At 38.8% G+C, this 24,426-nt stretch overlaps 3 protein-coding genes across 3 annotated transcripts; 2 read left to right on the top strand and 1 right to left on the bottom strand.

The window, feature by feature from the left end:
• Nucleotides 1-4,193: 4,193 nt before the first annotated feature.
• LOC101313833 (F-box protein At5g07610-like) lies at nucleotides 4,194-5,351 on the bottom strand. Its single transcript, XM_004306357.1, has one exon. The coding sequence runs from the start codon at nucleotides 5,349-5,351 to the stop codon at nucleotides 4,194-4,196; it is 1,158 nt and encodes a 385-aa protein (XP_004306405.1).
• Nucleotides 5,352-6,459: 1,108 nt separating this feature from the next.
• Nucleotides 6,460-10,041, top strand: LOC101296130 (serine/threonine protein phosphatase 2A 59 kDa regulatory subunit B' eta isoform-like). Its single transcript, XM_004304656.1, has 3 exons — nucleotides 6,460-6,531; nucleotides 7,003-8,459; nucleotides 9,173-10,041. Exons 2-3 carry the CDS (start codon nucleotides 7,254-7,256, stop codon nucleotides 9,533-9,535), a joined length of 1,569 nt encoding a protein of 522 aa, XP_004304704.1. The 5' UTR covers nucleotides 6,460-6,531; nucleotides 7,003-7,253; the 3' UTR covers nucleotides 9,536-10,041.
• Nucleotides 10,042-13,760: 3,719 nt separating this feature from the next.
• LOC101313544 (UDP-glycosyltransferase 85A2-like) lies at nucleotides 13,761-24,423 on the top strand. The gene is made up of 3 exons (XM_004306356.1): nucleotides 13,761-14,274; nucleotides 14,605-15,517; nucleotides 24,399-24,423. The coding sequence occupies exons 1-3, from the start codon at nucleotides 13,761-13,763 to the stop codon at nucleotides 24,421-24,423; spliced, it is 1,452 nt and encodes a 483-aa protein (XP_004306404.1).
• Nucleotides 24,424-24,426: the final 3 nt, after the last annotated feature.

Here is a 24,426-nt window from a genome sequence, read left to right as displayed (position 1 = left end):
CTTCTCTACTCTCTCTCTCTCTCTCTCTCTCTCTCTCTCTCTCTCTCTCTTCTTCTTCCTCCCTGAAACCCTAACGAAGCTCTTACACCGCCCGCAATCCATGTCTTCCCCACGGCGATCTCGTGCCATTCAACACCCTCACGCCAGCGATGGATCGTCTTCAGGTTTGTCAAAATCCTTATCGTTTCGTTTGATTATAAAATGTAATTGTTCAATTTCAAGAAATGCTGAATACGAAAATGCAGATCCTCGATCGACTCCGATCGTCAAGAATCGTCAACGGCAGCCACCTCTGACATGGCCGGCTCGTCGTGCACCACCCGACGCCCACCCCTCGCTGATGTCACCTTCCAAGACTCGCCGGACGAAGGGATCTGCGTCTTCTTCGCACCGAAGGCAGCTCCAATTTTGAAGGTAACCTATTTTGATGGAAACAAGAATCTAGAATTTATGGAATAATTCTCTTATTTGTGATCTTTTCCCGCTTAAGTGATGGTATGCTTACATTTGCCTATGCTGCATGGTTGATAGTTGTTTCTATTTGCCTTTGCTGCAATCTGGTATGCATTTGTCTATGTTTTAAGATTTTATTGAACTTTGCTTCGATTCAATTGCAAGAACCCTAGCCGGGATGCATTATAAACATGATGGATCGTAGTATGTTTACACTGTTTGTGGTTCTCACTATAGTCCATTATGGATTTTCACATAACTAGAGAATAGTGGGAGCTTTTGTAGAATAAAACTTTTAGAGCTTTTGTAGATTTTATGGATTTTCACACTGTTCGCTAAAGGTGTCTCTAAAGGTGTTGAAGGGTCTCTTATATATATAGCCTGTGTGTTGAAGTCATAGTCAAGGGTCTAACTGTCTTTGTGTGTTAATAATGGCAGGATTTGATGCCCCCCCTGTGTCGACACGACTCAGAATTTCTGATCTTACATCAGAACAGAAGGTGATATTTGTGCAGAAACCAGATATCCTTTCAGTGCAAGAAGCCGATCTCTCCTTGCAAGTGCAAGAGGAGAGGATTTTCATACAGCCCTTGAACCCCACAAGCAGGCCTAAGATCCTGTACATTGAGAAGCATGAGGAGAATATTGCTTGGCACACTGAAGACTTGTCCTTCCTGCCTTGGAAAAACAGTGTGGAAATTGCGGGTCAGTGTTCCGGTTTTATTTGCTTTTTGGACACTCTAGAACATACGGTCTTTGTCTACAACACGAATAATCGCAAGATTGAGTATGAGATCCCCATTCCGGATCATCAAGCTTCAGTGTATGGCTTTGGAGAAACTGCTGCTGACTCTTCGTTCAAGCTAGTGCAGCCCGGCGTGATGTCTTCAGACTTTCATGTTCTTGATGCTTCTACAAAACAGTGGGTGAGATATTCTTGTGGAGTTGAGTCCGTAGTGAGATACAGAGGTCATGGAGTTTATGTACCCAAGCATAGTGTGCTTTTATGGATGGCCGAGTTAATAGTTGAGAAGAAAAATGAGGACATTAATCAGACCAAGGGCAGTGGTGATTCAATGAACAAGGACACAGAGTGGGCGATGATTGCGTTTAAGATTGGTCCATTAAAGTCAGAGAACCACCCCAAGTCAGAGAAACGCTCCTGGACAGTTGAGGCTCCAACAGGTCTGCAGCTATCCACCATGTACTTGGGTCCAGGATCCGATGATAGTATCCTAGGATGTGGTTATTCAAAAAATGGGGTGTTCAAAGTTTACTCATTGAGCAGATTTGTTGATGGAGAATGGCGTTGGACAAAATTGGCCAGCATTGAGATTGATGTCAACATTTCCAAATATATCCCCATTACAAGTTTCATGAAAACTGAGGAGGAGATGTACCTCTGTTTGTTAATGGATGACAGCTCGATTATGGCCTTCAGGTCTCTGTATCCTGTCACTGAAAAGTGGCTTTCAATGGTGCTGTTTTCTGATATGCCTGGGAAGTTCCATGCTGCATACTTTGGGTCTCGAAATTTTTTAATGGACATGAAAACAGAAGGTGGTAGATTTTTAAGTAATTTTCATTTTATAATTTTTTTGTAAGTTTGTAAACTCTCACTGTGTGTTTGTACGTTTTTCTCCAGGCCCGAAGCAGCAGACCAAGATGCAGAGGGGAGTCAGGGGACCGAAAAAACAGGGGGGACCGAAAAAGCGACTTCTTAAACAAGATTGAAGGTATTGCTCTACTTTAGTGGATTCACTAAGCATACTGCTCTACACTGTAGGGAGGCAATTGAATTGGTATTCAAAGCTGCCCATAGTAATGGTTGGCAGAATCCATCTTTGCATTTATATTATATAAAGTTGTAGTAACGGTACCAGTCGCTAACTAGGCATGTAACTTTTGGTTGTATAGATTACGAATTTGGATTGTTTGTTTCTGATTGGTGAAGAAGTTTGTGAATTATATGGCTTTAGTGATTGGTAAATGTTAGAAAATGTGTTTATATCCCACACGGAATTTCCGAGTTCAATATATTCACTTGTATTTGTGATTCGAGTGTTATTGTATTCCTTATGTTAAGTAATTCATGTTCTAGACGAAATTGCAAAATATTTAATTTTTGTAATGCTTGTTACGCCTAAACTGTCTTTGGATGTTACAACATTGATCGATGTTACTTTACAATGTTTTATTCATGTGAGAGTCCACTTCTGGTACATTTTGTTTACCAAAATAGTGTTCCAATCTTTTTTCATTTTGTTTGTCATATTGTTATTTTAACCGAGTTTCCCTCAAGGTTCTCATGACAGAATGAAGAGGTGGGGGAACTGCTTGGGTAACCTTTTGTGGATCAAGTCTTTTGACATTTTCTTCTCTCTGTTTTTCTTATCTATGTGTTTGGTGGTACTAGTGTTTATAACCTTGCACGTTCAGTGGTTGGTTTCCCATTTTGGAAGGCTAATCAGAAAAATGTTCTAGGAATCATACTATGTTTCTTCCTAGTCTAAACTACGGTTTTTACCTTTTCAGTTACAGAAGGAAAGATGTGTATAGAGGCTGGGAATGATCATGTCTAAAGTGGCAGCTGAAGTCCAAGTGGTCAAGTGTGAAGAACAGCTAAAGCTGGCCCAGCATTGATCCATGAAATTTTTTGTTTTGTTTTGTTGATAAGCAAACAAAGGAGCAACAGCAATATCATAACTTGAAACCTCTAGGACCATGATTGCTGTGCCCTGGTCATGGTTAAAACAGTTGATGTCTGAGCTGTTTTAGTTTTTCACTTAGTTTCTATATCAGTATATGAGATACTATTACTTCGTGTTCTTTGAATGGTTTGGTTGCGGATTGTCCTACTATAGAATAGTTAGGGTAGTTTTTGTCTGATATATGATCCCCATGCCTAAAACCATGTCTATAGTAAGTATGTTCCTAAAGTTTGTAAGGTAAAGGAATATGAACTACTTGAGCTATGCATCTTCTGCTTATTACTCCTTTCATGAGCTTGCCTAAGCTTCCAATGACTGAATCTTAAGGTTCAGTCGAATACGGTGATGATAAACAAGGCCTTGCCTGGTTCTTGTGTTGTATGGGGAATTTTGGTGCAGGCTGAATCCAAATTTGGCATTCTGTAGATGATGCGCCTGGGACTTTAGAAGGCTTTACTAGTAGTAGATATGTTAAGCATTCTTGGTAAAGGGAGGATAGGAAGAACTGAGATACTATCAAGGCATACTGGTACCGTTACTACTACTTTCAATACTTACATGATACTGCAAGTAAAATGCTTGTCCAACATCATACTTGATAATGCAGCCATCTCCAAAACTTGAAAATTAGTAACACAAGGACTGGAGATAATAATATAATGCTTGTCGATCTCTTCTTCAAAAGGACATAGGACAAATGATCGATCAACTCTAGTGGATATTGGAAGCATGAACAGGTTTTTAGGCAATATTCCAAAACCAAAAACAAAATTGTAATAGGTGCATGAATAGCCTGCAAGCTAAGGCGTTTGATATATTTTTGCGGAACTAAATGAATGAGTAACTAAGATTAACAACAGGGCATAGAAATCTAGACTAGATAGGGAGAAGAACTCAATTATCAAACAAGCAAATAATCATTCATTAAATGATTAAATAGTGTTTTTCTACACCGAATACTGTAAATAACAAACAAATCTTCATCTTGCAAACCAAATGCATAAATACACAAAATCAGCGATGGAACCATTACACACAAGCCAAAGTCTCCCTATATGGATAATCGTACTTCCCAACTAATACACTCGGATGGGGTAAGTCAAAATATTTGAAGGACTTGCTCTTAAGATTACAAGTCAAAACTTCACCAGGAAGATGCAGCAACATAGATGAACTCCCCTCTTCTTCATTTTCGTCCAGTAAGAGAATATCAATTGTTGTATAATCTAAGTTTCGAATTCGGCCGCAGAAACATTCGGGATCAAGTTCAACATCGTACTTGACAAACCAGCCAGAGTAGTCTCTCGGCATCTCAAACACTTGGAATTTGGTAAGACAGGGTTTATAAATATCAATGAGATGCAAATGACCGCCACAGGACGACTCCTTAAAATATCTGCACATATTGGCATCCCAATCCCTCTGCAAGAGCTGAGGAGGGCCCTCAACAAACCCAAAACGCTCTTCATCTATGTGATAGTATGTCATGTCAGCAACCTTGTTTATCCAGTGAATTGCGCCATTGCAGTATACTCCATCATGGTAACTACTTAGTTCCTTCCCGAAAGAGGAGTTGAGAAGCCTCCAACTTCGAGTCTGGGACGAATATATCTGTATTTGAAAAACCTCCTTTGATTTGGGAGTGGTGTGAAAGCACAAGACCTTGTAATAAGGTGATTTGGAAGGATCAAAAACCATATGGCAGCCAATGATATAGGTTACCTCTGGGGGAACCCTAAGTGTCGACAGCTTGTTGGTTGTGGGATTGACAACAAAATATGGGGATGTACCGGTTCTTGTTCCATCATTTCCCCGACACAACAAGAGGCCATTGCAGGAGTGGATGATCCAGATGCCATCATATAGGTTTCGAGAAGAACTAGCAGGAGAAGAACGATCATGACTGAGAGGAAAAGGGAGGAAAGAAAAGTCGTCAGCAAAGATACCGTAGATGGGGGAGTTTATTGGGTTTAGGAGGGTGTGGAGGTGACACAAATTGGGGTCGGACATAAAAGAGTGCCAATGCGTGGAGATGCATTTGAAGCGGAATAGGGATCGAAGCGGCATGCGCGCTAGGATCTCAGTGAGGAGTTCATCTGTGCTGGCTATGGTTTCTGCCGAGGTGCTGCTGCTGCTAGCGCGGCATTTACTCCAGAGTTTTCGGTGGGATCGGGTTCCAAGAACCATAACACTACTGCTCCACATCTCTCTCTCTCTCTATGTCAGGTTTGGCTACCATTTTCTTTGTCTGTCCTGCTCTTCTTATATAGCCGCCATTCCTAGTTCAACAGAGGAAATCAAATACCGAAAATGCATTCTAAACCCAAATAGAAGAGGGCTAAACATTCCCAATCCAAATAGGAGATTGCTAAACATTCGATTCCCAATCCAAATAGAATTACTAAATATTCCCTTCGACTATTTACATTTAGAATCTAAGATCTGCTAGTTCAGAAGACAATAGATGAATGAATCAGTCAAGAACTAACAGGTTCTCAAAGTAGTGGTGCCAGAAAAATCGAGTTGTATGAATATCCGGCTGAGGGGTTGATGCAGGAGGCAACATCTCACTCATTTCCCGGCGACTTTGGCTCTGTCAAATCCATGGTCGGGGAAACCAAGTTTGAGGTTCGCTTTTATACGCTTCTAATTTGGGCCATCACTTATTTGTGGTCAAAACCCAAATAATCCACAGTTCCACACAACACCATTCGCATTCACAGTGAATTTGGTTATTTTTTAATTTTTCTTAGCTTAATACAAATTTCTTAAATGTTTTACACTCTGATTTCGGAAACTTTGGGAAACTTGGTGAATCACGTTTTGTTGTACATTGTAATTGAAATGAAGGGGAATGCACCTCTTGAGGTGAATCCACTTCATTTTCATCTAGCATTGACTTGTATTCATATGACTTAACAGTATTTTTTAATCATTACATGTGTTTTAAGTGTGATTCTCAATATTAGTTCGAACCCTAAAACTGTTAAAATGACAATACACAATAAAAAACGACATTCGACCTGTGCTAAAAGATTATCTTCTACGGTCCAACACTGTTAAGTGTTGAGAATACAAGAGATGTAACATTTGTTTCTTACATGAAATATCCTGAAGTTAAAAAAGATAAGAGACTGTAGGTAAAATGACAACAAAAGAAAAAATAAAAAATAAAAAATAAATCATCCAATAACAACAGCCTTACGGCCGCCAAAGATTGCTGTTCTTCAACACCCACCCACCTTCTTTTCTTTTTCTTTCTTTTTATTTACTCAAAATTTTATATTTTCTCCTTCTCTTTCTCTCTCTTAAACAAACAAGAAGCACAAGCAGCTGAAGCAGAAGCACAAGCAGCTCAACTTTCTCCGTAAGCATCTAACAACATTCATTAATTTCTCCAAAGATTGTTCCTTTATTTCCTTCTTTGCATGTCTCAAGCTCAAACTGGGGCTTTTCCCTGTGAAAAATTTGGATTTAAAGTTGAAAAAGCAAAATGAGTTTTTTTAGATCATACCCAGATCTTGTTTCTTTCTGATCCAGCTGAATTGGTTGTTAAGTTTTGGGAAAAGGGTTAGAGATTCAGTGTGGGTTTTCAAGTTTTTGATGTTCTCAGCACCAAGTCAAAGTCTTTAGCTTTTGAATACAAAGTTTGATGATTTTCTGCATCTGGGTTTTTGTCAATATAGGCCAGGGTGGCTTAGATTGTTAGTTGTGGAAGGTCAAAGTTTAGTATTGCTTGAGTAAAGTTTGGATTTTTGGGTTTGATTGATATGGATCAGAGATCGGAAACTGAGCAAGCTGCTGATTATGCATTGTTTTATTTCATTGGAATATGCAGCTTTTGATATCTGTGCTCCAGAATTCCCCAATTGGATTGGAACATTTCATTTTAGCTGAGGAAGATCTGTGTTCTTATCCAGGAAGATATAAGCAGCTTAGAGTTTTGATTCTTGCTTCAGTGGGGCAATTTTTCGGGTTAATGTTTCTGGGGTTTTCTCGGCTCATTGGAGTTGCGTGATTGGTCTATCAGTGATGCAGTGTTTGGTTTGAAGTGCAAGAAGAAGAGATCTTGTTTTGCCATTGTAAGTTATGATCAAACAGATACTTAATAGACTCCCAAGGAAGCCCAAGTCAGGTGATCATCGTGAAGGAGGATCGTCCAGCTCTTCTTCAAATGCTTCAACCAGTTCAAGAAGCGGCTCAACGAGTAATAAGTATGCACACTCGGGTACTACGTCAGTTTCAGGCCCCAATTCTACTCCAAATTATGGAGTAAATCATGGAAGCAAGCTTAACTCGGATGTGAATGCAAAGGTTAATGGGAATTCATTGGCTTCGTTTGAGGCACTGCCTAGCTTCAAAGATGTTCCGAATTCAGAGAAGCAGAACTTGTGCATAAAAAAGTTGAACTTATGTTGTTATGTGTTTGACTTCACTGACCCAACGAAAAACCTCAAGGAAAAGGACATCAAGCGACAGACATTGGTAGAGCTTGTGGATTACATTGCTTCTGCTAATGGGAAGTTCTCAGAAAGTGTCATTCAAGAACTTGTAAAGATGGTGTCCATAAACTTATTTAGAACATTCACTTCTCCACCCCATGAGAACAGAGCTTTAGAGGCCTTTGACTTAGAAGAGGATGAGCCCTCAATGGACCCAGCATGGCCGCACTTGCAAGTTGTGTATGAATTGTTCTTGAGGTTTGTGGCATCACCTGAGACAGATGCAAAGTTAGCTAAGAGGTATGTTGATCACTCATTTGTTCTCAAGTTATTAGGTCTTTTTGATTCAGACGACCACAGAGAGAGGGACTACTTGAAAACTGTTCTGCACCGCATCTATGGGAAATTTATGGTGCACCGCCCATTCATCAGGAAAGCAATCAACCACATCTTCTACCATTTTATTTTTGAAACTGAAAAGCATAATGGGATTGCTGAGCTGTTAGAAATTTTGGGAAGTATAATCAACGGATTTGCTCTGCCATTGAAAGAAGAGCACAAACTCTTTCTTGTTCGAGTGCTTATTCCACTCCACAAACCTAAATGTGTATCCTTGTACCATCAGCAGTTATCTTATTGCATTACCCAATTTGTGGAGAAAGACTGCAAACTTGCTGATACAATAATCCGTGGGTTACTAAAATATTGGCCTATTACAAATAGTTCCAAAGAGGTCATGTTCTTAGGTGAGCTGGAAGAAGTTTTAGAAGCTACTCAGCCTGGAGAGTTCCAACGCTGTATGGTACCGTTATTTCGCCAAGTTGGCCGTTGCTTGAGCAGTTCACATTTTCAGGTTGGTGGGTCACCACTTTCATTTGTTTCCTAATTGGCAATTTATCTCTTGTATGTGTGTCCTGTATTAGTCTTTGTAACGTTAGAGCTGTTAATAGGAATAAAGTATATCACTGGTTTAAGCTGTATGAATTAGTAGTGGGCAGAGAAATACTGAGCTTTATAGAATCTTTGTTTATGTATTTGTATTCTTCTTCTTCCAGCATCTTAAATATATGTTAGTAATTATTTTTATTGCCATCTAGGGGAAAGAATAAAATGGAGATAATGATGTTCTAATTTATATGGTAAACTGATAAAGGTGCACCTTAGGTGTTCCGAATTTGCAACCTTAGATCTTAAATTGCTTGTTTAAATTGTTGTATGCAATCCTGCATGGTTGATCTGCAAACAGTTGGTTATTTTCACGTCTTAATTTGGGTTAAAACTTTAGGTTATGCCCAGTCAAATATTGTTCGATCCGTAGTACTATTAGGACAACCTGAGGCAAAATGTATGGAAACATGTATACAAAGTTTCCTCAATCTAATTCTCTACTGTAATGCTATAAAAAAAAAGGTCTTGTTCTTTTCCAATAAATAGATAGCATTTATGTGCGGTGGATTTACAGTTTATTCCCTCGCTCACTCACACGTATATGGTCTGATTTACAGTTTATGCTCTCCCTATGTCGCTGACACATATATATATACCCCTGTTGGTCCTTAATTGCAGGTGGCGGAAAGAGCTCTCTTCTTATGGAATAATGATCACATTTCAAACCTAATCAAACAGAATCGCCATGTTTTACTGCCCATTATATTCCCCTCGTTGGAGAGAAATGCAAGAAATCACTGGAACCAGGCAGTTCAAAGCCTAACATTAAATGTTCGCAAGATATTCTCTGATATTGACCCTGAGCTTTTTGAGGAATGCTTGCTCAAATTCCAGGAAGATGAAGCACAAGAGAAGGAAATGAGTTTGAAACGTGAACTGACTTGGAAACGTTTGGAAGAGATTGCTGCAAAGAAAGCTTCTGCAAGTAACGAAGCGGTGCTTGTGTCCCCAAGAAAAGCCATGGGCAAACCTTCTGGCTAGCAAGTTAAAAAAACTTATAATGTGATCCCAGTGGTTTTGATGTTCTAATTACTACGCAGATCGTAGACTGACATTGCTTTATAAGTTCTGAGATATCGCTTGTTGTTGGTTCCTCCAGCTCATTACCTGCCAAAATATGGGAATGTCAGGCGATCAAGTCACAGAGCATGAATGTCTCAATCTGGAATACAATTGCCCCTTTTTGGTTTACCATGTGGGGAGTGGGCTGTATATATTCCATTGGGTGTAGAAGAGCACAAAGGAGTACTGCTGCCACAGACATCATGGTCAAATAGGAGACTTGGCTAGTAAGTTACTCCTTTTGTCATCAGGGTTTCTAAGTTAACAAAAGGACTTGAAATTGACATACTTTTGGATTTGGTTTAATAGAGGTATCATTCCTTATCATCATCATCAATCTTTAGTCACATGTATTGTATCATGTATGTATCATCAAAACTATGTTGCTTCTGCTTTTCTGAATGGATCTTTTCGTATACCTGGTATATTTTTTTGTGCCCTCAATCCCACTTTGTTGTTTCCTTAATTCATTTATTCATTAAATTTGCCAGGTCCTGGCAGTGTGTTTGAGTTTCCTAGACAAATTTATGCTTGGAAGACAGTAGAGTTATGGTTGAGCTGTGAGATGAGTTGGCCAACTTGTTTGCGTTTGCTCACCGTAAGCAATAATTCATATCACCATCATGAACAAATGGCGTAGCTGTTGTCAAATGCTGACTATACTAAGGTCGTAGTCACTAGTCAAATGCCAATCTATCAATCTGACCGAACTATATAGTATACATAATAAGCATTTGCAAACTATTCGAGCTGCCAAAAGTTATGTTCCATCTCTTCTTGTCCGAACCCTCCAAAGAACTCGCGAGCTACATTAGCTCTGTCGATGAACAATAATTTGTTGGAATTTTATTGTGGAACAACGGAGACAATTGACACCGAGAATGCCAGTGTCACTGAAGAAGTGGAGGCTCATGGCAATGAAAATGGTTTTGTCACATGAAGCAAGGATGGTTATGTTAAGGTTCTAGGAACAAGTTGAAGCAGTCCAAAACTGCACCTCTGGAAACCCTAATTCCTTATCAGCATCCCTCCCAAATCCCATGACACCATCTGTTACTACACAAGTAACTTGCGGCCCTTCGCCTGACGAATTGAGCTTAACGAGCAGCTCTTTGAATGGACCTAGCTAGACATGTTTTCCTAGTGGAGTCACACAATGCCGGAACATCTTGAGTTGCATCTTTGTCGGAAGGCGGCAAACCATCCGGTATGGTCTCGAACCGGAAATCCACCAGGCCCTCAACGGATAAGTCGGAACCTTTGGACCGGACTAAGCGCCGGTGGTTGAACTCGGTGTTGACAAAGGTAATGTGGAATCCCCTCGAGTGTAGAAGCTTGGCTTATTCATAGGTTTAACATGGCCTTGTCTGGGTAAGGGACACAAACTGCATGCAGCTGTTTGTTCGATCCTGCTACATCTATTGAACCCATATTACTTGATCTTTACCAAACTTGGCAAGAATGTTAAAAGAGGAGAGGGTTCAATTTTTTTTTTTCAAAGTGTAATTTACAACTTTCCTCTCGTGGCATTTTATAGAAAATAATGTCAACTTAGGGAGCTTGGTTGTTATATGATATAGATTATGATTGAAATGTGCATCGTATCATGAACCCTCTACTACCTTCGATACATGTATAGTTAATATGACGCGACAGAAAAATTACTAAAATGGAATTGAAAAGAACGAATGCAAATTATAATATAGCAATTATTTGCTAATTATACCGCCAATAGAGGAGAGTCAATTAGCAAATAATCAATTAAAAAGAAATCGTTTTTTCGCCGAACGTATCAAACAAATCGATGGCTAATAATCATGGGACTGCTAACTTTCACAATTTCACCATAATTATCAATTTGATTGATGCAATCGGTTAAGCAAACGAATTTTGTTCATTTATTTTTTACATAGATGATTTTTATTGACCAATTCAACTTTTAAACGGTTAAAACGATTGACTATATTGTCGACTATATTGTCAACAATATGCAAATAAGAGAAAGTACATAACGTTAACTCATCCGTTACGGAGTGTGTCATTATCAAATTAATGAAGAGGTAAAATGTATTTTCTTACCATGTATACCCAACTCATTAGTTTTCATACCTTAGCTGTTCCTAGATTTTTATTAACATGAACCTGCATAACAATCTTATTGTGGACCCATACCATTTCTGGTGCCAACAATGGCTCTCTCCTTTTCCTCTCTACCAAACATTGGCGTCATGACTCGGGGCTCAATCAATGGTGCAAATCACAATCACTATGCAGATCTTCATTGTTTGCCTCTTGATGTCTATGCGCGGCAATCTATCAACTGCCATCACCAATCCGATCAACCTCTGGTGCCTCTCATCTCTTCACCATAAGCATAACTGAAGTGAAGGTCCAAGCGAAGGCTTCCCCCTTCCCTAGCGAAAACATCTATGGTGTTTTCTTATCTAGGTTTTCTCCTAGATCTGAAACCAATTTAACAGCTGATTGGAATTGGTGTTGTTGGTATGAAGCCATGGAGTGTGGAAGCAACGTATGGAACTTTGGATGGTAGCGGTGATGCTCGGGTCAACTGCAGAAACGGCAAGGCTAGCGCTTGTGGCGGAGACGAAGGAGGATACGACGTCGGCGTCGATGACTTGGTTGTTGCAGTCTACGTTGACGGCGACAGCTACGTTACTAACATCAATTTTGCCAGGGTTTCCTTGGGCCTTAGCAAATTGGGTTTGACCCTACTGGGTTTTTTTTCTTCCTTTTTTAGTTTTTCTATTTTAAAACATTAGCCTATTTTTCTATGTATAAAGTAATAATAGACTTACAGAATAAATGAGCATGATTATTAAAAAATAGTTTATCATATGTACTAGGTGATGTATGCCTCATAACTATTTGTCTATCTGGAGATGATAACGGTAGAGTATGTAATGATTACTTCAGGCCTTCTGTTTACCTAAATATATGAAAGTCGTAATTAACTCTTTCAACAAAAAAAACAAAAAAAATATCTAATAGAAAAGAAGTGTAAATGCTTAGCATTTGTTTTCTTTGTCGGTGTAATTCAAAGGCTTGTTTGGAGTGCCGACCAACATGTAATAATGGATAGTCGAATGTCACAGGTGTTTCTTAAATCATTTCACGGTCCATCAAAAATATCCTAGTCGGTGCCACGCAATTCACTTCTTGAGAAAGAGAAGAACACGACGATCACAATCCCTGTTTTAACAGTGTATGTAACTCGCACCTTTATTGGTTTGCTTAACAATGGGACTAAGAAATTTCTTGAATATTTCTTAGGCGTTCAAGGCAACAACTCCATATTCACTTTGGTTCTTCAGAATCCATATATTAGTTCCAACTCCCTTAAGCTTGGACCTGCAAGTATTAACTACTAAATTAACAGAAACCTAATGAGATTTAAATTTGTTGCCTTTTTGCAAATGTAACTTGCACAGTTACACTTCATTCTTGTTTCGTCAATTATATATTTGTGGAGTCACACACCAACTATTATGCTTATGAATCGATCTCTCAAGTAAACGTGATCGATTGTTCCACATTGTGCTCGATAGATACGTGCTCTATCTATGCCGCTTGGATTGATCGAGTTGGTTGAGATATTCAAGATTTTATACATCAATAATTTTGTGTTGGGTCTAGTTCGTATTCAATAACTGAAAGCAACTTCCACTAAGCTTAACTCGATTATTGTTTCTGATCCAACCAGGTTCAAAAATTTGTTTCAGTAATTTGAAGATGCATGATAATATTGTAATTATGTCTGAAATTATGTTAGTGATACATGCCATCTGTTTATAACATCATGCATACTCATAAGATAAACGAGTGAATAAGGTTATAGTGTGGATAAAGATATCGATAGAGGATGACTACATTAGACACGTTTGTGACAGAACTCAAAGTATTTCTTGTTATCTTGCGTTATGTACTGTGGATAGTAGTTTTTTTTTTTTTGATGAGACTGTGGAAGTAGTTAGAAGAATAAGATAAATGTAAGTATAAATTTAACCAGAAACCAAAGTTATGCTAGAATTTTTCTTTTTCTTTTTCTTTTTTCTTTTTTGGCAATAGAAATGTTGCTATAAATTAAGCTTATTTGCCTAGCTACTTTCGTACTTCAAAAATTAAGATGGGTTCACCACAATTAGGAGCCAAAAAACTTCATGCAGTCTGTGTCCCTTTCCCATCACAAGGCCATGTTAACCCCATGATGCAATTAGCCAAGCTTCTGTACTCCAGGGGATTCCACATAACCATTGTCAACACCGAGTTCAACCACCGGCGTTTGATCCGATCCAGAGGTTCCGACTCCGTCAAGGGACTACCGGACTTCCAGTTCGCAACCATACCGGACGGGCTGCCACCTTCAGATAAAGATGCAACCCAAGATGTTCCACCTCTCTGTGACTCCATTAGGAAAACATGTCGAGGCCCTTTTAAGGAGCTGGTGACTAAGCTCAATTCCTCGTCTGAAGTGCCACAGATTACTTGTATAGTTTCTGATGGTGTTACGGGATTTGGGAGGGAAGTTGCTAAGGAGCTAGGGATTCCGGAGGTTCAGTTTTGGACTGCTTCTGCTTGTGGCTTCATGGCATACTTGCAATACAGCGAACTTGTCAAACGAGGCATTGTTCCATTCAAAGGTACTTCATTTCTTTCTGAAAGCTGACTATTGAGATAAAGGCAATATGGGATTATAAGAAGGAGAATTTTAAAAAATCTAAACTGAAATTAAAGAACAATTTCAAACTTAGGTATCACAAACATGTAGGTACGTAAGAAAATCCTCCTACGTTGATCGATCTAAACTAATATAATGTAAGTTGTACGACTGAAAACCAGATTAAGTATGATAATTAATTAGCAACTGTCATGATAGATATTTGTTGTTCAAAATTACAGTTATATAAACAGTAAAACATAAATATCCACATTCTCTAATCACATTTGACATTTCCATGCATCTCGATCAGATGAAAGTTTCATGGAAGATGGTACACTTGATAAGCCAGTTGATTGGATCCCAGGCATGAAGAATATGAGGCTCAAAGACATTCCTAGCTTCATCAGAGTCACTGACGTCAACGACGTAATGTTCGACTTCTTGGGATCAGAAGCACAAAACTGCTTGAAATCCTCTGCGATCATCTTCAACACGTTTGACGAATTGGAGCATGAAGTGTTGGAAGAAATCTCAGTCATGTTCCCCAACATTTACACAATAGGTCCACTTGCTTTGCTTGGTAGGCATGTGCCTGAGAACAAATTGGTCAAGTCCCTCAGTTCAGGCTTATGGAAAGAAGACGTAAAATGCCTCAAATGGCTTGACAAACAGAAGCCCGATTCGGTTGTGTATGTGAACTATGGGAGCGTAACTATGATGACAGACCAACATTTGAGAGAATTTGCATGGGGGCTTGCAAATAGCAAGCACCATTTTTTGTGGATTGTTAGGCCTGATGTGGTAAAAGGGGATTCTGTTGTCTTGCCTGAAGAATTTCTCAAGGAGATCAAGGATAGGGGTTACATAGCAAGTTGGTGTCCACAAGAGCAAGTGCTAGCACATCCATCAGTTGGGGTCTTTTTAACACACTGTGGTTGGAATTCTACTATTGAAACTATATCAGAGGGTGTGCCTGTAATCTGCTGGCCTTTCTTTTCTGAGCAGCAAACAAATTGCCGTTTCGCGTGTACTGAATGGGGAATTGGTATGGAGGTGAACAATGATGTTAAGCGCGATGAGATTGAAGAACTTGTCAAGGAAATGCTGGTGGGAGAGAAAGGCAGGAAGATGAGGCAAATGGCAAAGGAATGGAAGAAGAAAGTAATGGAAGCTGCTGATATTGGAGGATCATCATACAATAATTTTGATAGATTGATTGAGCAGTGTCTGCAATAAGGTTCAACACTTCAACTTCAACTTCTTTTCAATATGTACGTGCCTTTTTATGGCTAAGGTTTATCTCTGTCTCCAGTTCAGTATTTCTTTTTTTGTTAATGTTTATCATTTGTTCCCATTAAGATTATCTATCTAGTCGAGGTAACACGCACTTCATAAATAAGCGACTGTTTTACAGTTTCAGAATATTTGGGTCAAGTATAAAATCAATATTTCTATTTATCTTTGTGTTCAAGAGTAAGATCATAGGACATATAAATGTCATCATTTCAACAATACATGTACTGTTTTGACAATCTATATGTTGAACAACAACAGAACATGATTAAGGTAAATAAAATGGCTTCTTCTGCTTTCTGCAGTGTTCTCTACAATCAAACAAGAACAATCTACCCAGTCTTTGTAGCCCATTTAACATTACAATAAGAAGGAAATTATTAACGCATATTTAGGACCTCTGAAATGACAAATGTAAGAGAAAATGCTAAAAGGTCTGAAGAAGTGCACTTTTCTAATTGGCAATGACAGTATTTTGAAGTAATAATTCCAAGTCTTTCAGTCTGCAGTTGTATATATGAACCATATGTCAGTATCTCAAACTTCACAAAATGAAAGTAAATATATAGGCGAGAGATGAAAATAAGTCCCAGTACCTAATGTTACTCAAGTCAGGATATATTGCTATTGCATCTTTAAAATCATAGATCAAATAAAAGAACAGATAGTTTAGTCATTTCACTATGAATCATCTGGCTGTCAATTCCTAGCTACTTCAGATCATCTAGATCGATGAAATCCTTATTATAAGAGTAAGAGGCTACCTGGTCAGCTGTTGAAGATGTATAGCTAATCACACATGACATCCCAGCTTTTGTTGCTGCCTACAGAACAAGTTTTAATTTCCATAAGAATTGAACCACGTCCACTGAATTAGGTTCATAGGCAATAACTATTTATGTGCAAACTTCAACTGGTAATTTTTTTTGCAACATATGTATCAGTAAGCTCCTTTTACTTTTAGTTGAGCCAAGTATTCATCCATTTTATCCAAGGATTTGTTACAATGTAAAATACTACATTGCGATTTCCGGCTTTGCATAGTAAATGTAAAACTATAATATTCCCAAATGTTACCAACTGGCTCGGACCAATTTCTTGAAGTTTCGACATGCAGTTAAACATGCAATATGTTTACAAATATTAAGCAACTGATTACTATGATAAAACAATATGTACCTGTAGCCCAATAACACTGTCCTCCACAACCAAACAATCGCTTGATGAGATACCGAGTCTCTGTGAGACACAGGCAGTTGGAGTTTTGGTATTAAGAAATTTGCAGTGATGGTAGAAATTGTGGATATTCACATTCACAAATGTCAAGTTAGGATGTAGATTGTTTACCTTGGCAGCTGTAAGATATATTGAAGGGTCGGGCTTTTTTCCCTTCACATCATCACCTGCATAGATAACAACAGAAATTATTGAAGTTAAAAATATCCGACGCTCTTAAAATACCAGTTCAATAAATCAGCTGAACAAGGAAGCCTCAATATTACTGAAACAAAAGTCCCTGAACAGTGTTACCCTCCATGAACACTTGCAGCTAAACTAATCCATAAACAGAATGGTATTTGATTTAGGCTTCTAGGCAACAATGCAGATAATTATGATATAATGAAGTTGGAAAATCAATCATGTGTAATTGGCGTGATAGAGCATATGCTGATAAGTAGTGTAATAAGTCATAACATGCCTCTCACACAAGGTTTTAACCAATAAGTGCTAATAGATATCACATTCTGAAAGTAGTGAACATACCAGCAAGAAAGCAATCAAGACCTTGAAAGCGCTCCTCAAATAAGAAAGGTACAATGAATTGATATACACTTTGTAGAAACAAAGAGGTAGATACTACTTCTAACAGAAAAGCAGTGTTGGCGAAAAGGCTTACATTTCCTATGGCATTCAAGACATAGTATAACTGAACTTATAGTAGCTGCAGAGCAAACAGCGAGCCTTTTTCCCCTACAACAATGAGAGACAGAATCACTCCCAGAAGAACTAAAGAGGCCCTTCTATAGTCTTATGTGACAGAACAGATCTCAAAGTGGCATGAGAGAAGGCAAAACAATGCCAACAACAGAACAAAGTATGATAAGAACACACACACAACTGTTAAAGTTAGTCTCTAAAAACCAAACTACAGATCAAGCGAAAGCATATGAATTAAGTGAATTGAAAGTACCATACCCAGAAAATTGCAATTTCAATGGTAAATGTAATCTTACAGCTGCCTTAGCCTCATCCATTAATCTCAAAACTCCTGGTCTTGGTTCCACCTGTTACCAAAAAATAATAACAACAATAATCAGAGCTACTTTATCAAATTGAACAAACCCAATAACAATGTGAGAAGCAAACGAAAATGCACAAGTGTCTCCTTACAGTTCCGGACTTGATAATTTCTTTATACCTCTCAGTTTTCCAATCCTACAACACCATACCAAAATCAACATACTACATAGAAAGATCACAACTAAACTGACAAAGAAACAACCATATACTTCCGTTCATTTTTTCAGAATCAAAGTAGAACCTGAAGAGTGTCAATAATCTTGGCTCGGCCCTCATCGTCTTCTGGAGGCTTCTCAAAGATAGTGGACGACGGCCACCCGTTTTCCTTAAAGTACCTTAACAAATCAAAACACCCCAATAGAGCAAAACCCAAAACATCAAACGTTTCGGTTTCTCATAAAGACAAAACAGAATCTTAAAAGAAACATAAGGAAACGGACCACCGCATTTTGGGCTTGCCGCCGATTTGGTTCTGAAGCTGGTCGTAGAAGTCGGGGTCCCAAACGAGGGGATGAGAGGAGGAGCAGCGGACGTTGAAGTGAGCGGAGGCGTCGTTGTAACTTGTAAGCTTGGCGGTGCAAGTGCTCGGACTCGAGGATGACGCCGTCGCAGTCGAAAATCAAGGCTTGGAGAGAGGGAGAGGAAGAAGCAGAGACAGAGAGTGAGAGAGGTTGTCGTGTGGAGGTGGTGGAGACATTTCTGGGGCTTCGGAAGTGGAGGCGGGTGGTGTGGGAGAGTAGAAAAATAGGAGGAAGGGGAAGAGAAAGTGATCGTGGACGCCATGGCTTGGTTGGGTTGAGTTCTTGTGGATTTGGGCGGTTGTGGCAGTTTGAACGGGTGAACCACGTACGATGACCGTTATGGGCCCTCCAAAATTAATTCTCTACTTTTTATGAGATCATAATATATACTAGTCCCCTTCACGCACGTGTTTCCGAATTAGATTAAATCGACAAACAGATCATAAATATGTCTATTTAGAACTGTTTGTGTAAATACTAAATAACGATTATAAAAACTCAAATGATCATCAATTTCAATGAAACTTGATATGAGTGATCTATGCATTAGGTTCTACAAATTGAATGGTGGAGATATGAAAATATAACCGAAAAATGAGTCAAATAAAGACATATTTATGATCCGTTCGTCGATTTAATCTAATTCGGTACCTTAAAGATTATCAAATTTGATGAAACTTTGTTGGTTTAGCTTATTGGAGGATTGAACATGGTTGAAGAGGCTAGGGTTCTTGCCAGCCGGCCACACGTCATTGTTGCGACACCAGGACGTCTCCTTCATCATCTGCGTGACACAAAGGGATTTAATCTTTGTGCAGTGAAATATCTGGTACTTTTTAGCAGCCTTCAGTTTTCTCTTTGGTTATGCATTATGTACTTGCAAGGGGATTTTCTCTTTAGTGATACTTCTCATAAGGTTTGCCGAATCGAGTCTAAGCAAGCTTCTAATCTTTGAATCGAGCAGGTTCTAGACGAGGCAGATAGGCTGCTTGGTGATGAGTTTCAAAAATCGACAGATGAGATTCTGAAATGTCTCCCTCGTGGTGATGAACGGATGACATATTTATTTCTGCTACAATGACCAAGAAGGTTAAGTTCAACTATTTCAATGTGGTTGTATTACATGCATATGCTCTATTTTCGTTTTGTATGAATGCTGCACACTGGATATATATATATATATATATATATATATATATATATAGTAAAGTGATGTGTTGTTTGGAATAGAGAAGTCTCTCTTTTTTCGACATTTTAGTTAACAAAGTTCTGCTCTTAAATGTTGCAGGTTAAGAAGGTTGAAAGAGCTTGTCTAAGGAACCCTGTGAAGGCATATGAAAGAGTCTCTTGCACCATGTTCATTCTCCACATATTTGTTTCAAAAGCGATAACATGCATGTCATTTCTTCATTCATCTCAGATTGAAGTAGCATCCAAGTACTCTACGGTTGACACACTGCAGCAACATATATGTATGGTTGACGCCACACAAGCACAAGGTTCTTCCTTTCTTATTCTTTTTGTTCTGGATTTTCAATTCTAGAAGTTCTACACATTCATGTTTTATATACTTATATATGTTGGCAAAAAACTTTTCGTAATCCGAGGAGAACTTAGGAATGGATCATCTTTAACTGATGCTCTAACTGTACCCCGACTTTAGATTAGGTTATATATAGGAAGGGCTGGAAGCCCATGCATACACCATTTCAATATGTATATCTGTTTATTTGAGTAGTGCAAATCGAAGAGTTGAAGTTAATTCTTCGATGGAGTTTGGCCGTTTTGATGTCACTTACTGTATTGTTTCCTTTGTCTATGTAATTCAACGAATGTTGTACCTCCAGGATTTCAATCTCGTATATATTCTTACGAAGAAGTGCCACTGCACCACAATGGTTTTTACTGAACAATGCGACTCGGCGCCCTTTTTGGCTTATACACTTCGAAATCTTGGAATTAGAGCCATCCCTCTTCATGGTAATATGAGCCAGGTATATACCGTACATTACATTTAGTTTACTTGAAGTACTAGCTACTGGCCTTTTGCGTAATCGATCTGGAGGTCATCTAACCTAGCTGGTTTGTATGAACTTCTGGCACAGCGAAAAAGACTTGGAGCCTTAAACATGTTCAAATCTGGACAGTGTAACGTACTTATCTGCACTGATGTTGCAAGTAGAGGATTGGATATTCCATCGGTAGATATGGTTATCAACTATGATATTCCCAAGAACCCTAAGGTTAGGCTTTCTGTTTATCAAGAACAGTGTAGGGCTGGTTGTTTTTTTCGATCATATGCGCCCTTGTTATTTAGCTGACTAACCATGACTTGTTTTTATGAGGTGTGAGCAATTCAGGCCCAGTTGTACATCGGTGGAAGCAAAGAAACCAAGAATCAAAGTCATGGATGCTGCAGGTGAGGAACATCAAAACCCCAAACAACCCAAACGAATCAAATTCATGGATGCTCAAGTCATTAATAAAACTGAGTTCATTATGTAACAGAAGAACAAAAATCATGAAAACAACAGGACAAGCAAGAAGTGTAGGCTTCCCTTGACTGCCTGCATAAGTTGAAACTCGGGTAATTTCAGACCTAGAATTCAATCAAATCCAACCCTTTCCTCGTATAAACACAAAACAACTAAGGGTATTGATTCAAGGAATCAAGATTGTAATAGTTTGTAACCTTAAATTAACGGGTACATTTGATTTCATGGAATAACTGACATGCAAACTGAAATAAACTCACCAATCCATATATACAGTTAACTTCACGCTTTATCCTTAAGCCATGCTAACAATACAGGATCCATTGTATCCTTCAACAACAAATCAACAATCAATTCCATAGTAGATGCATCTCTAGAGAAACCCCTCTCACTCATTTCTTCGATAAGACTTGTAGCCCTCGATGTGTCGTTGTTATTGATATAACCTCGGATAATTATATTATAGGTACAGCCATTCGGAGAACAGCCTTCTTGTTCCATCTCTCTAAGCATCTCTTCTGCTTCAAATAAGAAGCCTCCTTTGCAAAGTCCATTGATCATTATGCTATATGTCCTTACTTCAGGCTGAACTCCTTTTGGTGATAAACTACAGAAAAGATCTTTCGCAGACTGAACTTCACCAGCATTGCACAACCCTTCAATGACAATATTGTAAGTTACAACATTTGGCTTCAACTTGTTCCCTTCCATCTCTCTAAGAAATTCAATTGCCTTAGAAAGTTGTTGGTTGTTACAGAGGCCATCAAGTATAATATTATAAGTTTGAACATCACGATCTTGCATCTCAGAGAACAGCTTTTCTGCTTCTTGTACTCTCCCCGCTTTATAAAAACCATCAATTAGAGTGTTATAAGTAACCGTATTAGGAACAAGTCCTCTAAGAGGCATTTCCTTGAAAATTTTGTAAGCCTTACTGATCTTTTTCTGCTTACAGTACCCGTTTATCAGTATGCTACAACTCCGCACATCAACCATGAAGCCCTTGCTCACCATTAGATCAAAAACTTGTTTCGCCTTGTCCATTTTTCCTTGCAAACAGTGACCATCCATAAGGGAATTGTATGTAATTGTGTTCGGTTCAATTCCTCTTTGAATAATAATCTGAACCACACTTTTGGCTTGCACGACCATCCCGTCCTTACAAAGCGCATCAACCAGGATATTGAAGGTGACTACATCTGGAAAGATACCTTGATTGGCCATTTCATACAACAACCTCGTAGCTTCTTTCCAGTGGCCTAGATTGCAAACTCCTTGAATCAACGAGTTGTAAGTAATAACATTGGGAACAATACCTCTACCAACCATTTCCGAGAAGAGGCTCTTTGCTTCGTCAACCAGTGTATCTTTGCACAGGCTGTCAATGATGTTGCTATAGGTCACTATGTCAGGCTGGCATCCATTTTCTTCCATCTTGCCAAGTAATTGAATAGCCGTAGTGTTGTTTCCCATTGTGCAAAAGCCCTTTATTAATGTGCTGAAAGTAACTACATCCGGCTGGCAGTGACCTCCCACCACCATTTTGCTGAAAAGTCGCGCTGCATCAGCCACTCGATTTTGGAGAACAAAGCCGTTGATGAGAGTGTTGAAGGCGGTGACATTTGGTTGAAGACCCAATTTGAAGAAGTGGACCAAGACAGACAAGGCATAGTCCATTCGGTTCAAACGACAGTAGCAGTTGATGACAATGGCCAGGGTATAGGGATCAGGACAAATTCCAGAGAGAAGCATCTGTGAATTCAAAGAGAGGACTGTTGCATAGTGCTTGAGTTTGACAAGAGGAGCCAATACCTTATTGAAACGGACAACAGACGGCAGAGGATGTCTATGAAGCATTTCGTCGAACACCTTCAGGGCATCCTCAACATTACTCACTCTAGGCTTCGAGGGTCCATTTTTTAAATGGGTTTCTCTAGATTTGGTAGGGTTTGAGGATTGAGAATGAAACAAAGCAACAAGAGAGCTAGAGTGAAGAAATGGCATACCTCTTGTGCTACTGTGGCTGCAATAAGAATCCCAACAAGAGAAATTCAACACTGATTTGCGCATCATCTTCCCCATTTCTCACACTCAAAATCAACAACAGTTCAGGGTATTGAAAAAGGGCTTCGTTTTGTCCTATCTTTAAGGGCCTAAACACTGGCCCAACTGGCCCATTTCCTATCGTACTCCAATAACAATGATCCAGCTAATAGTCGCCACCTCCACCCGCTACCACGAATCCATGTCACTCGTTGGCTCGTCGTAGATCCAAACGAAGCTTCCCCGGGGGGATCGGTTTCGCCGGAGAAGATGAAGGAAGGTTATGTGATCTATATATGTTCAACTCGGTAATATATGTTCACCCTAACTTGGTTTTCATTTCAATATCTATCAAGGGTTTAATCGGTATATAGTTGGATTGACACAATCGAGTTTTGCAGAAATTGAATGAAAAAGGTGGCAAGAAGAGAAAGTGGAGAAGGAAACGATGATGATGAAGAGGATATTGTAAAGTTGTTAAGTAACCAGCAGAATGGAAAGTCCAAGAAGATGGACAACAAAAGGTTCAAGAAATGATGAAAGATTGCCTTCATATCATAACAATATGAAAATTCTCTATTTTGTAAAATGAACAACACTTCTCTTATTCTCATAGATTTTCTTCCGATCTAGTCCGATTATGCTTGTATTAGGCTATTTTTATTACATATTTGCACATAAAATCCTAGCTAATGCACTAAGGATTTAGTAGATCTTTGCTTTGGTAAAGGTTGTTTAAAGGTTGTGTATATGGAATGAACAAATTAAAAGAGGTGATAATGAAAAGAAATTGATATATCAAACCTTACATAACTTACTCGTCCAGTCTTTCACAAAATTACATAATAATAAATTTATTTTGCTTAAAATATCATAATAGGGTTTCAGATTTTCTTACCGTCTATCTTCTTGTAAGTTCTGGGGCCGCTTCTGTTGCGAACAGTTTTGTTGCGGACTCTATGCGGACTTTCAAACAGACACCGTTAGATTAGATCAATGCTCTACAATTGAAGAAGTATAAACTTTTCTCATGAGGCCACATGTATCCAAACTCTCCCACATTGCATTCATACTTCTCTGAGTTCTCTCAGAGACTCTCTCTTCGTTTCCCAGAAATTTCGAATCCCTTTCCACTGTTTTTCATTTTTCTTATGTTTTTTCTATAAGTTTGAGTTCCTAACATGATTTTACAATCGTATTTTTCTCATACACCTCCATATGAGCCTTGAGAAAATGTTATGAAGGAGGAGGGATTGAGATCCCATTAAACAAAATTGAATCCCGCTAATAATAAGCACTAGCATACCTAGTAGCCCATGGAGGGAAAAGAGAGAGAAATTTTACTATTGGAGAAAAGTGGTCATCAAAGGATTTGTTAATATTGTCCGGGAAACGAAGAGAGAGTCTGAGACTGAGAGAACTCAGAGAGAAGTATGAAGGCAGTGTGGGAGAGTTTGGATACATGTGGCCTCATGAGAA

This window comes from Fragaria vesca, linkage group LG6 (assembly GCF_000184155.1).
Source record: "Fragaria vesca subsp. vesca linkage group LG6, FraVesHawaii_1.0, whole genome shotgun sequence".
NCBI classification, from domain to species: Eukaryota; Viridiplantae; Streptophyta; class Magnoliopsida; order Rosales; family Rosaceae; genus Fragaria; species Fragaria vesca.
This window is presented reverse-complemented; position numbering and strand designations above follow the sequence as displayed.

Coding starts and splice junctions, on each gene's coding strand:
- LOC101313833 (XM_004306357.1), bottom strand. CDS start 5,351: ATGGTTCTTGGAACCCGATCCCACCGAAAACTCTGGAGTAAATGCCGC.
- LOC101296130 (XM_004304656.1), top strand. CDS start 7,254: ATGATCAAACAGATACTTAATAGACTCCCAAGGAAGCCCAAGTCAGGT. Junction 8,460..9,172: donor TGAGCAGTTCACATTTTCAG/GTTGGTGGGTCA, acceptor CCTTAATTGCAG/GTGGCGGAAAGAGCTCTCTT.
- LOC101313544 (XM_004306356.1), top strand. CDS start 13,761: ATGGGTTCACCACAATTAGGAGCCAAAAAACTTCATGCAGTCTGTGTC. Junction 14,275..14,604: donor AGGCATTGTTCCATTCAAAG/GTACTTCATTTC, acceptor CATCTCGATCAG/ATGAAAGTTTCATGGAAGAT. Junction 15,518..24,398: donor TTTGATAGATTGATTGAGCA/GTGTCTGCAATA, acceptor GCAGTGTGGGAG/AGTTTGGATACATGTGGCCT.